At 39.0% G+C, this 17,407-nt stretch overlaps 1 protein-coding gene across 10 annotated transcripts in view; it reads right to left on the reverse strand.

The window, feature by feature from the left end:
- WDR7 (WD repeat domain 7) overlaps positions 1 to 17,407 on the reverse strand; it is a 305,323-nt gene that overhangs the window by 262,629 nt on the left and 25,287 nt on the right. For all 10 annotated transcript variants that reach the window (XM_036321172.1, XM_036321173.1, XM_036321168.1 and 7 more), the window contains 8 exons: positions 12,899 to 13,073; positions 11,453 to 11,529; positions 10,462 to 10,581; positions 8,828 to 8,973; positions 8,366 to 8,468; positions 5,802 to 5,958; positions 4,163 to 4,411; positions 3,192 to 3,412 (listed from right to left, as the gene is read on the reverse strand). In XM_036321172.1, the coding sequence (XP_036177065.1) occupies positions 3,192 to 3,412; positions 4,163 to 4,411; positions 5,802 to 5,958; positions 8,366 to 8,468; positions 8,828 to 8,973; positions 10,462 to 10,581; positions 11,453 to 11,529; positions 12,899 to 13,073 (1,248 nt within the window). The remainder of the gene's footprint in view (positions 1 to 3,191; positions 3,413 to 4,162; positions 4,412 to 5,801; positions 5,959 to 8,365; positions 8,469 to 8,827; positions 8,974 to 10,461; positions 10,582 to 11,452; positions 11,530 to 12,898; positions 13,074 to 17,407) is intronic.

Here is a 17,407-nt window from a genome sequence, read left to right on the forward strand (position 1 = left end):
TGACTGCCAGCTTAGGCCCGATCCCCTGCAAATGGACATCCCCCGAGGGGTCCTGGACTGTGAGAGGGCACAGGCCAGGCTAAGGAACCCCCTCTCCCCTCCCCACTCCGCCCCCCAGTGCACAAATTTTGTGCACTGGGCCTCTAGTCCACTATAATATATCTGGTCCTTGAAAGTACATGGAATATGACAGGCACTCAGATATTTGCTAAATAAACTACTATCAAATTTATGTTATACCTAATCATAGCCACCTAAAAGGTCATTCGTTTTTTTCTAATAATTTCTGCCATTTTAAGAGAAATTTTAACTCATTTTGAAACCGTTTTATGATCAAGTTACTCAACAAAAAGTGGTCTTTGCCCTGTGTCCTACTATCTTTTCAGCCCCAAATAAAAAATCAAAATAACCACTTCATTCACAAAGTTCAGCATTTAATCATTTCTGACTATTACCAAGAATAAATGTATGCCAATGCCATCTTCTCCACTACTAAGGGTGTTACTTAAGATCTAAAGAAACCTTTCCAAAATAGAGGAATTTCTAAATTTCTAAAATGTTTGGCACAATATCAGCACAGCCATAACAAGGATGTGGTCCTTCTCATTACTGTTGAAAGGACCCCTCACTGACACTCTCAGTGCATCACTGATATTTTCAGCTTCCTACGTAAGAGACAGGGCTTATTACAATATTTGAATACATAGATGGTATCCACAGCAAGAATATTTTTATATTTTTTATCTTCAATACAATAGTAATATGATAGTGGTAAAAATCTAGAAAACCTAAAATTATAAAGAATAAAATATAGGGATGAGAGCATGAGGGGGGGGGGGTTTAATGGGGGGGATGAGGACACATTTGTAATACCTTAACTAATAAAGAATTAAAAAATAAATAAAAATTAAAAAATACAAATATAAAAGAATAAAATATAAACCAGTGTGAACGGACAATCCATATAGTATTGGTATATAAACACATCTGTGCTTTCAAAATGAAAACGAGTACTATACACTTGCACATATGCTACATACACCTACTTACAAGCCTAGAAAATTAGCAAGACTTAAACAATTATAGGCAGGATAATGCAAAATGAAGGGGGTAAAATGATGGTTATATAAATCTATTCCTAAGTTCAATTGAAGGACAATTTGGCAATACCTATTCAAAAGCTTTTAAAAACTAATATGCCTTTTTATACAGCAATTCCACATTTAACAATTTATCCTAAAAAATCATTCCAGATGTACAAACATACTTAGCTATACTAATTTTCATCCCCACTCTTGATAAGAGAAAAAATGTTTAATAAAGCAACATTCTGGGGTAGGGGAGGCTAGGGGACTGTCAAGGGCGGGGGGGGGAAAAAGGACACATATGTAATACCCTTTGTAATACTTTAAGCAATAAAAAAAAACTGACCAAAAAAAATAAAGCAACATTCTAAATTTTCTGATAAATTTCAATAAACTACAGAATAACATTTAAAATGATATTAGAATATACTTAGTGACATGGAAAATATCTGTATCTTACATATATTAAACAATGTATTATTTAATTTAAAACAAATAAAAATTAATTTCAAAAAGTACTGACTGCATCAAAATATCTGATGTCAAAATCTAAGAGAAGCAAGTGTTACGGGGAAATGAGAATGTTACAGAACATTGTGTCTACTGTGCTATATTGCAGAAAATTAATGATAGGTCTATTTCTTGCATTTGCTTAATTTACAATCCAAAGTGTGCCCTGCTTGGCTTTAGAGATTATGGTATAATGATAGACATTGCTTTTTAAATGTAATATTCAAGTTAAAATAATAACAAAAGTCCAAATTCAAAAGTAAGAGAAGAGCTAATTCAGGCAAAAGCTTTAGGTACATTTTCAGACTGAAAAGTACAGTATATTATAAGAAAAACCTCATTTGTTCATTGCTCTTACCAGCTGTGAACGTCAGCCGCATTGCACATATATAGTCACATATACCATTCATATTATATCTCTGTCTGTAAGAGCTAAGGATCTAATACTTCAAATGAAGGCACAAACTCCACTATTCAGGTTGGATACCTGGCACTCCTCTTTCACAAGCCCATGCTGCCCTCTTCTGGATACTTTGGGAAATTATGTGACCTTAAAAGTTTAATAAGATGTAAATAAAAAATAATCACTTTTTCAAACTAATCTATTAAGGAACTTAACCTATATGCTTACACAAGAGAAACATATATGTTATCTGTACTAAATAACTCATTTTGAAACATTTTCCAAAAATTGTTCTGAATAAAGTTCTAGCAGCAGCAAAAAGCTCTGATAGTTCGATCATCCATGCCAATGAGAGAAGAAAATAAATATTAAATAATTATTAAAAGTAAATAAAAGTGCCCGGCCGCATGACTCAGTGGTTGATCATCAACCTATAAACCTGGTGGTCACAATTCAACTGCTGGTCAGGGCACATGCCGGGGTTGCGGGCTCGATCCCCAGTGGGGGGCCTGCAGGAGGCAGCCGATCGATGGCTGGCTCTCACCATTGATGTTTCTATCTCTCTCTCCCTCTCCCTTCTTCTCTGAAATCAATAATAATTTTTTTTTAAGTAAATAAAAAATGGCACTTAAAGAAGTTGCATTTTTTTGTTCTGGAAACTCATCCTTCTCACTCCCAAAAGCAAAGTGGAATCTGATTTCGGTCCTTATCTTTCCAGTTCAATTTTAATGCTCTCACTACCTGAACATGTATCCAGAAATAAAAAGAATGGATTTGTCTGTTTTTAAAATGTAAATAATAGTATCATACTGCATCACACACAAATGTTCCGTGTCACAGGCCACACTTCTACATGCAGCCACCTGTGGCGCAAACTGACTGAGGAACTGTGGAGAGCTCCGCGTAAAGCTATCAATACAACTCTACAGTGAAGAACGACACCATCGGGTCACTAGGGTTATTGTTTTACTTTCTGAAAACTATGTGCATCTTCTATTTCTATGTACCCAATAGAAAAGAATCATAACTTTGCCTAAACCTTCCATGTTACCATCATTTAGTTTTAAAATAAAAAGGGTTTTAATTCTCTTGTCATATGGTCTTTAAATGACTCTAGGCTCCACTCATATTAAGCCTGATAGCCACATGACTCAGCTCTACCACAGTAAAGCAATCATTTTTGACCAACTTACACTACAGTTTTCAGGTGGAACCAGGAGTTGAGTAATCTCGCCACCATGCACACAGAAGATATGTTTCATTTCTCCAGAAAATATGTCCCAAATTATCACCGAAAAATCCACACCTCCAGATACCAGATATCTTTGATCATAACGAGTTGAGACCTGATGAGGATATAGCAAACATGTGACTTTGTTCCGATGACCACGGAGTGTTCTGTGAGGTGGCCAACCTGTGAATGAGGGTTTGGATTTAAAATGGGAAAATAAAAGTCTTACAAAGTTCCAACAAATAAAAGTAAACATGAATTGTCAAAATAGCTATAAATTTTATCAAAGAAAAGGCTTCTGGTTTTATCTCCTAAAACTGCTCTGTCCAATACAGTAGTTACTAGCCACATGAGACCATTGAGGACGTGAAATGTGGCTAGTCCAGACTCACGTGTGCTGTAAATGTAAAATACACATGAGATTGCAAAGACTTAGGACAACAAATAATAATGTTAAGTATCTCACTGAAGTAAAAATAGTTTTGCTATATTGAGTTAAATAAAATATATTATTAAAATTAATTTTACCTGCTCCATTTTCACATTGTTAATGTGGATATTAGAAAATTACATACATTGTTACATATATATATTTCCACTGGACAATACTGTTCTAAAAGATTATCAGTATTAATAACAATAAATTTCATTATTTAGTAAACCATAGAGGTTAACTATTAATAAATGGAACTCTTAATATACCTCAAAGAGATAAAATTGGATACTTCTTTATTCACAGTCATTAGATGGTATTAATCCCAAGAATAGGCACTGAGTATTTTATTATCTGCACATTAAACTCTATCAGCCACATAGCACACTAACAACTACACTGATTCATTGTATATGTTAAAAACAAAGCCTGCCGACATTGTCGCTATCACGGTACAGAGCTCTCTGGACGCTTTAGACATTGGAAGGTCGTCAGTATACCTCTTCGGAGCATGTGTTCCCCTTGCAGCAGCTGTACTATGGCTGTCTGCGTGGCAGGTACAATAATGATGCTCCCATCTTCGCGGCCACAAACAAGTCGTCCATGTACTGGTATGTACACACTTGCGGTTACTTTAAGAGGTTCATCACTATTGGGGATGACACTCAGCTGATCTATAATCCCAGCTGGATAAGGATTGAGCTTATCAAATGCTTCTTGCAAACTAACAGAAGTTGTGATTTCCAACCCTGTGGAAGTTTGGTTTTGTATAAAAGAAAACCATTGAGCATGTTAGAAAAAAAATTTTAAATATTAAAATAAGCATGCTTATAGTTGATTTAGTGATATACCAAAGAATAACTGTCATCAAACATGATTCTAAGAAGAAAATGAAATATGACATAACTAGGGGCCCGGTGCACGAAATTCGTGCACTGGGTGTGTGGGGGGGGGGGAGTGTCCCTCAGCCCAGCCTGCCCCCTCTCACATACTGGGAGCCCTCAGGCGTTGACCCCCCATCACCCTCCAATCGCAGGATCGGCCCCTTGCCCAGGCCTGACGCCTCTGACAGAGGCGTCAGGCCTGGGCAGGGGACCCTCATTTCCCCCCATCACTGGTTCTGCCCCCAGCCCAGGCCTGATGCCTCTGGCCCAGGCATCAGGCCTGGGCAGGGGACCCCCAGACCCCTCCGATTGCTGGCTCTGCCCCTTGCCCAGGCCTGATGCCTCGGCCAGAGGTGTAGACCCCCATCACCCTCCGATCGCCTGATCGGCCCCTTGCCCAGGCCTGACACCTCCGCCAGAGGTGTCAGGCTTGGACAGGGGACCCCCATCTCCCCCCGATCACTGGCTCTGGCCCCCGCCCAGGCCTGAGGCCTCTGGCCCAGGAATCATGCCTAGGCAGGGGACCCCCATCTCCCTCTGATCGCTTGCTCCACCCCCCGCCCAAGCCTGACGCCTCTGACCCAGGCTTCAGGCCTGGGCAAGGGGACCATCATATCCCCCCAATCCCCGGCTCCGCCCCCCGCCCAGGCCTGATGCCTCGGCCAGAGGAGTTGACCCTCATCACCCTCCGATCACCAATCACCGGATCGGCCCTTTGACCAGGCCTGAGGCCTCTGGCTGAGGCATCCGGCCCGGGCAGCGGGGACCCGCAGCTGCAGCGGCCCCGTGATCGTGGGCTTCGCTTTAGGCCCAGGCAAGGAACCCCTAGCTCCCGGGACTGCCAGCTTCGACCCTGCCCAGCTCCCATCGCTGGCTCCACCCCTACTTCCTGCTATCACTGGCCAGGGCAGCAAAGGCGCCTGATTCTCCGATCACTGCTGGGGGGCAGGGCCGCCTTTGCCCTGCCCCCCAGCTCTTAGCTCCCCCCTGGGTTTCTGATCACTGTCAGTGGCAGGGGGCTTCTTCTTGCTTTCCCTTTCGCCTCCCTGCATTGTGCCTACATATGCAAATTAACCACCATCTTGTTGGCAGTTAACTGCCAATCTTAGTTGGCAGTTAATTTGCATATAGCCCTGATTAGCCAATGAAAAGGGTAGCGCCGTACGCCAATTACCATTTTTCTCTTTAATTAGTGTAGATGAATTTGTTGTTCAGTGGTTAGTATTTAGGCTGTGAAATTAAGAAATTGCTGTACCTGATTTACTATTCGCTTCTTCGCCTTCCTGCTTCTCAGGTGTGTCTGAGATTTTCCAAATATTCAATCTTCCAGAAGAGTCCCCCTGAATTAATAATTTATGGAAGTATTCCCTGGCTCCATAGAAGAACCGAGTAACAGGAGGACAAATGAGCAACTGGAAAAAAATTGTTCAAATATCTTTAGCTTTATTAATCAAAATATTTCACACATTAACATTTTTTTCAGATAAGAATGTTAAGTACTTTGCCTCAGTACCAGAGTAAGAAAAAGTGTTTATCACACCCAACAATATTTTAATGTAATTTTGTAGCACCGATGTACATGTCAATTAACATTCAAATCCAGCCTAACACAAAGAAATAAAAATTATATAGCCTCTCTACAGAATTGTATTTTTATATTTTTGTGTTTTATAAAAACTGATTAGTCACCACAACAATACAACTTACTTAACTGTCTGTTATTACATAGTTAACATAAAACGTGATATTCTTTACCAGAATGAAGTCTCCACTCGAAGGTCAGAAGGGAGAACTGGCTGACCCTCACCCTTTGCCCACTCCTGATTAGTCACTAGTAAGAGCAGCAAAATTAAACTACCAAGCTGTGCAACTGGAGGACTCCATTTGCTAAAAGATGAGTAAATTCTCCAGCCAACAAGATAACATTTCATTTGGTCACATTTACATAATCAATCCGAACACGGCCTGATATGTTAGCTATAAACTACTAGGGACAAAATATATTTATTAGGGTCTTGTCTATACTTTCATTTTAAAACAAATTATTTTTCTGCTTAAGATCCTGTGTCTTCAGTGAGATCACTTATTTGAAAAATTTAAACAGCGGTAGAATCCTAAAATTAAAGTTTGGAGTATTCATTCACAGATACTTGAATGTTAAAACATAGAACATTATCATAAAAAACAGTAATAAACAGACTTCAGTCTTGGCAATTATAGTCAAATAACCTAATTACTGTATTTGGTATTAACTATTTTCCTAGAAAGCACTACCCTGCAGAAATATATATATTAAGCATAATCAATTCTGAAAATTACTAAAAGTTTTCATCGATAACATGCTGAACAAGGAGAAGTTGCTACAGCAGCTGTAATAACCAATATTCTATATTTCACCAAATGGGTATCTAACACCAAGTAATAATACATTTTGATTTAAAATGTACTGGGGAGTTAATATTTTTAAAAAATGGAATGTGTTTATTTTGTTTTGTTTTGTGTACCTTTTTTAAAATCATTATCCTTTCATTTTACTGGAACTGATGGTCTAGGTCAGTGGTTGGCAAACTCATTCGTCAACAGAGCCAAATATCAACAGTACAATGATAGAAATTTCTTTTGAGAGCCAAATTTTTTAAACTTAAACTATATAGGTAGGTACATTGTTATTAACTTAATTAGGGTACTCCTAAGGCTTAAGAAGAGCCACACTCAAAGGGCCAAAAAGCCGCATGTGGCTCGTGAGCCACAGTTTGCCGACCACGGGTCTAGGTTAAAGAGCAGTAAGTAGCCCTAGCCGGTTTGGCTCAGTGGATAGAGCGTCGGCCTGCGGACTCAAGGGTCCCAGGTTCGATTCCGGTCAAAGGGCATGTACCTTGGCTGCAGGCACATCCCCAGTGGGTGGTGTGCAGGAGGCAGCTGATCGATGCTTCTCTCTCATCAATGTTTCTAACTCTATCCCTCTCCCTTCCTCTCTGTAAAAAATCAATAAAATATATTTTTTTTTAAAAAAAGAGCAGTAAGTAGAAGTGTAAGTCAAGAGAAAAGGATAGGTTATAGAAGATCTTAGTTATACATGCACATATAAATTCTATATATTCAAAATATTCATGGTAAATAATGATTCCCTTTCCCTCATCATCTCTCCACATAAAGATGGAACAAAATTCTCAGAACGAAAAAACTGTGGAAACCTAGAAATAAAGGAAACTATATTTCCAAAAGCAAAGCTTCTTTCTTACTAGTGAAAACCCAGTACTAAGAATTGGAAACCTATTACTTAGCGCTGTTGTAAAAGTTAAGAAATCATAATAAACTTTTTTTATAGAGAAAATTTTCTTTTATTATTCATTTCTAAAGCCTAATGATTTAAATCACTCCATGGTTTTTGGGAGATACTGCAATGCCTTGTTCAAATAAGGAACTGTTATTAATGAGCATTATTACATGATGATCTTGCCCTTCTAAAAGGGCATTCCATCTGTTACTGTGTTGATAGCTGCATAATAGCATGAAATAAATTTGCACCATCAACATGAACTTTATCAAAAAGTCATTTCCAGTATGTAATCAGCATTAAGTCATTTGTATTCTCAGAGAACGGTGAATGCTATATTATAGTCATACTATGTATAAGATATGCAAATATTAAAATCGTGCTTACAACTGACCATGTAAAGTATTTCACAATGTCTAACATAGTGTCTTGAATTATATTGAACCTTTCAAATGATTTGCTACCAAAATACACCAAAATATATAGTTATGAAAATATTTTAACATAACTATCAATTATAAATGATATCTGAAAATGTTTACCTCTTTATCTGTTCGATCCAAGAGGCGATGTTGTACAGGAGGGATTAAACTTTCAACTGCTTTCCCCACATCGCTGCGGAATGAATCACTAGCTGGAAGGCAACTGAAAATGAGAAAAATACATCATTCAATTAAAATACTGACATTAAACATTTTGTCAGGTCATATGATGGTTTTGACATGAATGAAAAATGAGTTTTTAAATTATAGTTAAATTAACTTAGCATTAAATAATGAACATCATTAAAATATCCTATTTCAAATAAACTACCCCTATATTGTACTTAGAAGTTAAACTGGAATTACTTATCTAACTTAAGTTCTAGGTGACTTTTTTAACCCATTTAAAATTTTTTCCCCATATTAAATATTTATACTATACGCATTTTCATATGTCCAGGTTATACCCCAAATTCAGGATCTTTTGCTTTTGATTAAAGTCCTATGTTATTTATTGAATACCTGGCAGGTAGTTTATAAATATAACTTTGCCCATTTTCAGTCCAAACGATTACTTTATCTGCTGATACAAAGTCTCCTCCAGTCCATGCCTGTCCATTTTCACTGGGGCCTGAACACAACAAGGAGTAGTCTCCAGCATCGAATACCTACAAGGAAGAAGAAATTTGCAATCTAGTCTGTGCTGTAAGTTGCCTGGTGGTAATAGAGCTGTTGGAGGCAGACTACCTGAGCTGTGATCCAACAATTCCACTGCCACTTTAGAGCCTTAGTCAAGCTATTTATCACCCCTATGCCTCAGATGCCTTATCTACAAAACGTGGAAAGTAACAATTCCTACTGCGGTCGGCAGCCTCTGGGACTGCTGCCCTGATCCCGACTCCTGGTATTGAGATCCTTGTGTAAACCCCTCCCGAGTGCGGACTGGATTTTGTGACTGCTTCTAGACAGCTGAATGTGGCAGATGGGATGGGATCTCAGTTCCAAGGTTAGGTGGGTCTTGGCTACGCTTTCTCTTGTGCGCTCACTCTGAGGGGAGACAGCGCCCATTCTGTGACCTCTCCTTGGAGAGGCCCACATGACAAGGAAGAAAAGTGTCCAGCCAATTGTCAGGAGGATCTGAGGCCTGCCCACCGCCATGTGAGTAATCTTTGAAGCAAACCCGCTCAAGGTGAGCCTTATGATGAGACAGTAGTCTTTGCTAACACTTGATTGTAGCGGATGAGAAACCCTGAGCAGGTAGCCAGCTAAGCGGTGCCCGGATTCCTGACCGACAGGTGGCGTGGTGATACATGCTTTAGATGGGTGATGCTACATGTCTGTGGTCTAGTTTGGAGTGATTTTTGTTATGCAGGATTAGATAACTAATACATCTCCCCTCTGAGTTGTAAGGATTATAAGAAGTAATGTAGGGGAATCTTTGGTACAAGCAATCAAAGCATGCTGACACCTTTTGTATTATGAAAATATTAAAGTCAGCCCGGCCAGTGTGGTTCAGTAGCTGAACATCGACCTATGAACCAGGAGGTCACAGTTCGATTCCCAGTCAGAACACATGCCTGGGTTACAGGCTCCATCTCCATTAGGGCATGTGCAGGAGGCACCTGATCAATGATTCTGTCTCATCATTGATGTTTCTATCTCTCTCTCCCTCTCCCTTCCTCTCTGAAATCAATAAAAATACATTTTTTTTAAAAAAAAAAAAAAGGGAAATGTTCAAGTTTAGCAATGTGGAAGCAATATACTCCTTCAGCAGCTCTGAAGTGATGAAGAAAGACCTTCCTGACTCCAAGAAGTTAGGACACAATGGCAACTGGGAATAATAACAACCTGCAGATATGTCAAACGCAGAAAACTCGCTGCCACTGCTTATGTTATACTGACAAAGATAACGACTAAAACAGCAGCAAAAGTAGAAATTAAAATCAATAGAATAATAATCATTAACTAAATCATTCTATAAACAAACATACAAAAAAGACAACCATCCCAACACCTCAAAATATAATATCAAAATCACACATGAATACCAAATGGTTAACCTATTCTTGCACCAAACTTTTCCTGACACTTCTCTTTGGGAGTCTGATAAACCAACAGGGTAAAAATGCAACTTCTTACTTATGCAATGATCTTACCCGCCAGTATTTGGAGCACACAACCAAAAGTGACCTCTGTGTGAATGCACAAAAGGAGATGCTCTGGCAATTCTGACAATAAATTGGTTTGGATTCCTCCTCAAATACTGGCTCAGTATCCTGAAAACAGAAAGATTTGCAAAATTTTAGGAATGGTTTGGTTGTCAATTAAAATTATCAAACAATGATAAAGAAAACAAATGAACTAAAGACATCACGTGACAGTCATGATTTTAACCCCTCATGTGAGAACCACAGCAGTAAAAAGCAGCACAAATGCATTATAAAAACATCTGGGCATGACATCTCTGCTACAAAGGTACTCAAGATTAAAATACTGATGAGAATCAGAATACTATCACAATAACAGGTGATAAAAGTTTTGAGTAAACCCTAATTTTTGTAGCTATATGTGCTTTTTACGTAAAAAAAAAAAAACAAAAAAAGCTGATCAATTCCTCCAGTTTCCCACAGATTCAATGTCTAAAAATTCCCTAGCTGAAGAGAATAGCATCAATTATTGTCAGAAAATTAATCTCCTTTCTGATAAGAAATATAACAAGGAAATCAAGCCCAAAGAACAGAGAGGGGACTAAAATTGGGGGGGGGGGGGGGCGGGGAGGACTTTATATATTTTTGTAATGGTTGGCTTTATTTTTTTTCCCTAGAGCAAACTACCTTTTAACTTTTAACTTAAATAGAAGGAATTGAGGAAAGTCCTACCGCTTCTACACATTTCTCTACATCCTATCCTGTGCAATATGTTTCTCTAATTCTATCCTTGATATGGCAAATGTGTACCATGAAAAGTGAAAAACATAATTCCCTTGGAGAGACCGCATTGTAGGGGATCTTCTATACCATGTCAATAAGACTATTAAAAAAGATTAGCTTTCCCTTCGCCTTTAAGAAAAGAAGGCACATATCATTATTAAAATTTAAGACTCCGTGAGAAGAAAAACAGAAATTAATCCAGTCTCATTTGTCTCACCTGCATGCCACTTATTTCAGAGGTAACAATCCACACCTTCAAGATGCCCGTCACCGAGAGTGCTACCACAGTGTCCTCTAAGCCAAGAAGGAAAAAAAGTCAAGGTTATAACACAATACACTGTCTCTCTCTCACATCGATGCTTTTCTCCCTCTCTCCCTCCCTTCCACTCTCTCTAAAATCAATGGAAAAATATCCTCAGGTGAGGATTAACAAAATACACTGTTTCTAAACAGTAACATGGTCACAATAGTAATATGGAACAGGGTTTGCTTTAATTAAGTAACAATGTTTTACAATTGGCATAAAAACATAATTCTATATTTCATAAAATAACAGAAATCATATTTTGAAGCATAATAGAGATGGCCAAAAATTTGGAATTCAAGGAAGAATTTTTTCTAGCTACTTGAAATAATTTTTTACTAGAGGCCCAGTGCACGAATTCATGCACAGGTGGGGTCCCTTGGCCTGGTCAGTGATCGGGGCCAATCAGAATTGGCAGGGGGGCAGGGCTGTGGGAGGTTGGCTGGCCATGGGAGGTTGGCTGTGGGAGTGCACTGACCACCAAGGGGCAAATCCTGCATTGAGCGTCTTCTCCCTGGTGGTCAATGCATGTCATAGCAACCAGTCGACAGTCATTTGGTCATTCGGTCACTTAGGCTTTTATATATATAGATTTGTAATCAAGATTTTAATAATTTCAAATGTTCTTGATCACTGCGTTAACAAAGAACTTTTATCTTCAAAATTCATAATTTTTATTTATCATGAATGAGCAAACTCACTTTATCTTCAAGACACTTGTTTACCCACTTTCCCACCTACCTTGCCTACCTTCTAGCCAAGCATATCAAACTTGTGGCCAGTGGGTGGCTCGCCGCCTTTGAGTTTGACATTCTTTTTCTAGACATTTTATTGCACATTACACCCTCCAATGATCATGATCAAAAGAAACACATGATATAAAACCTAAATTCATAAGCTTTGGGTAAGGGAGCAAACATACCAGGAACTTTCATTAAATTTAACTATGTACAATTCCCTTCCTTTTCATTATCTTCACATAAAATAAAAACACTTTCTATGCCTCGTAAGAAAGCGACAAAACTAGGCCCAAGAAACACACACAGGTGAAACTACGGTTCCTCCCACCATTCCTGCAAGGGGTTCTGCTATTCGTTCTCCCTTTCAGAAAATCACCCCCACACATTAAGATTGCCAAAAGCTAGTGATCTATTCCATGGAATGGAGATATCTAACACTTTAAGCCTTGATCCAATCAAAGATTTCTTTCTGAAAGGAGAGACAGACCATAAATTATTAGCTATTTCTTAAATAGAAGAATATAACCAAATACATTAATATATGATACATAATGAACTCTACAGTAAATTAGCCGTTACATCACGGAGCTGAAGTCCTTACAGGGCACCATACACTGACCTTGTGTTCGGTGGGATGGAATAATACTCATGGAGCTAATCCAGTCAGGAGATATCTTTGATACTAAGGAGTATAACACCTCAAGGCTGGTGGCATCCACAACAAGGATTTCAGGATAATGGCCATGGCATAAAAGCCTTCCTTCTCTCTGATTTCCAACAGAGAACTGATAGAACTATAAGGAAAAAGATTCACGTGCATTCATCAAGCTTATTATGAGGCTCAATTTCTTCAGTAATACTTCCAGATATATAATATATGGCATATTACATGTAATATAAGATATATATATTACATTCCTATGTATACACATACACACATCAAGTTATGTTAATATTTTCAAAATATCTACTAAATATTATTATTTTCCTAACATCCTATTCTCCCCTTTGAACTACTTTGGAGAATTCATAATGATTCTTTTTTTTTTCCAATAAATGGTACTTTTTATTATTTGGATAAGTACTTGATAAGGGGTGAATGCCACTATTGAGCAAAGTTAAAGAGGTCGTGCCCTCAAAGAGATAATTTTTTTTTTTTTATTGCTTAAAGTAATACAAAGGGTATTACATATGTGTCCATTTTTCCCCCCCGCCCTAGACAGTCCCCTAGCCTCCCCTATCCCCCAGTGTCTTATGTCCATTGGTTATGCTTATATGCATGCATACAAGTCCTTTGGTTGATCTCTTACCCCCCTACCTCCTTTCCCCCAACCCTCCCCGGCCTTCCCGCTGCAGTTTGACAATCTGTTTGAGGCAGCTCTGCCTCTGTATCTATTATTGTTCAAAAGTTTATAATGGTCTCTATTATCCATGAATGAGTGAGATCATGTGGTATTTTTCCTTCATTGACTGGTTTATTTCACTTAGCGTAATGCTCTCCAGTTCCATCCATGCCGTTGCAAATGGTAAGAGTTCCTTCCTTTTTAGAGCAGCATAGTATTCCATCGTGTAGATGTACCACAGGTTTCTAATCCATTCATCTACTGATGGGCACTTAGGCTGTTTTCTTTTTTTCTTTTTTTTTTAAATATATTTTATTGATTTTTTACAGAGAGGAAGGGAGAGGGATAGAGAGCCAGAAACATCGATGAGAGAGAAACATCGATCAGCTGCCTCCTGCACACCCCCCACTGGGGATGTGCCCACAACCAAGGTACATGCCCTTGACCGGAATCGAACCTGGGACCCTTCAGTCCGCCGGCCGACGCGCTATCCACTGAGCCAAACCGGTTAAGGCCGTGGTCAACAAACTGTGGCTCGCGAGCCACATGCGGCTTTTTGGCCCCTTGAGTGTGGCTCTTCCACAAAATACCACATGCGGGCGCACAGACAGTGTGATTGAAACTTCGTGGCCCATGCACAGAAGTCGGTTTACGGCCTGGGCGAGTCTATTTTGAAGAAGTACTGTTGATATTTGGCTCTGTTGACTAATGAGTTTGCCGACCACTGGGTTAGGGCATAATGATTCTTTTTTATCTTCCTGCAACATCGAAAACAGGACTGTTGAATGAAGTAATAAAACACCTGAGTAAAATCAGCTTGACATTGCCCAGCCAGCGTGGCTCGGTAGGTGAGCATCGACTTATGAACCTGAAGGTCATGGTTCAATTCCCGGTCAGGGCACATGCCTGGGTTGCAGGCTCGATCTCCAGTGTGAGGTGTGCAGGAGGCAGCCAATCAATGATTCTCTCTCATCATTGATGTTTCTATCTCTCTCTCCCTCCCCCATCCTCTCTGAAATCAATAAAAAATATATATTTTCAAAAAATCAGCTGCACAAATCAAAGCAAAAGAAAAACTTAGGTGGGTCACAAAAATAATATAAATTTTAGATGAATGGGGAATATATGGATATAGGATTATAATAACTAGATATGACCAAATGAAATTTAGAAGTAAAAATGACTGCTATTCAAACTATTATAATCAGAAGTAAATTCTGATTAATATAAGTGTGTTATTTCAGACTAGAGTATGAGGCAATTTTGTTAACCAGTCTCATAGTACACATTTACACTTTGTGGGAGAAAAATAGAAGAACCAATACAATCACGATCTACCTGTCACTCATGCCAAGAATAACTCCAAAGGATAAGGTTGGTTTCCATCAACCAAAGAGCAGAGGAAGAATAACTTTCATAACAAGACCAACAACTTATCCAAGGACCTGTCATCCCTTAGCCTCAAAAAATCGTGATTCTCTTAGTAGAATGATTTCCTTAGAGGATTTTTAGGAGGTAAAGACATCTAATTTCGAGGGCTACTTCCCAAGGATTGGACCTTATTCAAATAAATGAGGGCAAGCTAGACACAGCACAAAGGGCAATGCTGTAAGCACTCCACACCTGGGACATCATTAAGGAGCCCAGGTCCAATCTGCTCCCACACCCATAAGCCCTGTTCTCAGAGCTCAACACTGCATGTGAAGAATGTGGAGTACCCTGTACAAGAAGGACTACAACTGCTTAAACATAAGCATTGATCAGATCAAGGAGCACATTAAGTTAATGCAAGGTAGTACTACTAAAACTATAAGAGAGGATGTAATAACATGCAGATTATTGAAAGAGATACCTCTAGACCTCAGAATGTTGATTCAAAACATGACACAACCTGGAGGTCCCAGGGCCTGCCAGGCACTCACATATAATGTGACCGTAGGTAACCTCGACCCACATGAGGGGAGGGCATGTCAAGGAGCAAAGGATGGGTGCAGAAAAACAAAGTCTGCCATTGTTCATCCCACAGCAGCCAGGAGAGCGATGTGCACGGCAGTCACTGGAAAGAGCTCTCTCCTGAGGGCAGGGGAATTGCATCACCTGCCTAACTAATGCCTCTCGCCTCTGGCTTTAAAGTTATACTCCCAAATAATCTTTTCAACACTAATTTGGCTCCTTAGACACTTGATACTGGCAAAGAAAGTGTCCTTAATGGAGAAACAAATTTTCCACATATTAAAAAGGGATGCCCCCACGTGATAATTTCCTAAGTTGTCATTTCCTTGTGGTTTCTAAGTGCCAGTGTCATCAAGGTTTACCACTTCTATGTATATAAAAAACAACTTGCTTCTGGACCTGAGAGGTGACGATCACACAGGAAACAATTGTCACACACTGGTGAACCTGCCAAAAAGCACCTTCTACTGATAAAATGGCTGCCAGTTCAAATGCAGGAGGCCTAATACGAGATCTGAGAAAGTAGGCACTGAACAAATGTTGAGTAAATAAAGGCAATTTTTCCTAAAATGTACACCAAAAGTTTTTAAATCATAAAATTATGCAATAGTGAAAATACTTATATCCAATGACTTCAAGACATTTATAAGTAATTTTTCAATTAATCTATAAAGTCAAGGACTACATCATTTTACTACCCCTTTTCTCTCTATAAACCTTGATGGCTCTTCACATGACAAAAAATACATAATAGATGGCCTTTAAATAAAAAAGCATATACTCTAACAGTGTTGAAAAAGATATTTTTCAAAGGCCTTTGCCAGGGCAAGAAATCATACAACAGACCTTTATCACACTATTGACCAGCCTCCCCACAAACATTTTCAAATTTCAGTTGTATTCCTGCAACAAATTATCGTGTTTTTTATTTGTTTGTTTTTGTCCCTAGAGTCAGATAAACCTGATTTGGCACCAGGAATGACTCACTGTGAGACTAAGGCAAGTCATTTAATTAATATGGGTCTCAGTTTCCTTACATGTGAAATTATACACTCCTATTTAGTTCATAAGGATGTGGGAAGGACTAAATAGAACGCCATACAAGAAATCCTTATACAATATTTGCTCAATAAATATGAGTTCTCTTCCCTCTCCTTCCCCCTTGAGAATATAAATCATATTTTCTATATATTTGTAATTTTCCCAACACAGTAAATAATGAGTAAGTAGAAGCACAAAGAAGCTGACAATTATGAAACAGTAAGAAAGAATACTAGGATGGCAGGTTGGAAACAGTACATTCCTGTGTAAGCCAGGGATACGAAATGGTCATTTATTTCCTCTACAGAACTGGAAAGTCAAAAAACGTACTAAGGACCAGCTACACAAACAATGAAAATTATATGGCCCGTAAAGTGGGTCAATTTGTGTCAATCATGAATGGAAACATAAAGGCTTCAGCAAGAACGAATTCCCTTATTTAGGATCTAGAGAACATACTACCCGTCCAGCTCCCACTTGGGTAGCCAGGAGAGCCAGAAGGAGCAGAGCAGTAGTGCCAATCGGCTTAGTTTACAGTGCCAGTGGTTCTCAACCTCCCTAATGCCGCGACCCTTTAATACAGTTCCTCATGTTGTGGTGACCCCCAACCATAAAATTATTTTCGTTGCTACTTCATAACTATAATTTTGCTACTGTTATGAATCGTAATGTAAATATCTGATATGCAGGATGTATTTTCATTGTTCGCGACCCACGGGTTGAGAACCGCTGGTTTACACCTTTCCCCGTTAGCCTCCTCTACTTAATTCTCTCCCCCACTATACCATCAC

Source organism: Myotis myotis, unplaced genomic scaffold (assembly GCF_014108235.1).
Source record: "Myotis myotis isolate mMyoMyo1 unplaced genomic scaffold, mMyoMyo1.p scaffold_m19_p_9, whole genome shotgun sequence".
In the NCBI taxonomy this organism is placed as follows: domain Eukaryota; kingdom Metazoa; phylum Chordata; class Mammalia; order Chiroptera; family Vespertilionidae; genus Myotis; species Myotis myotis.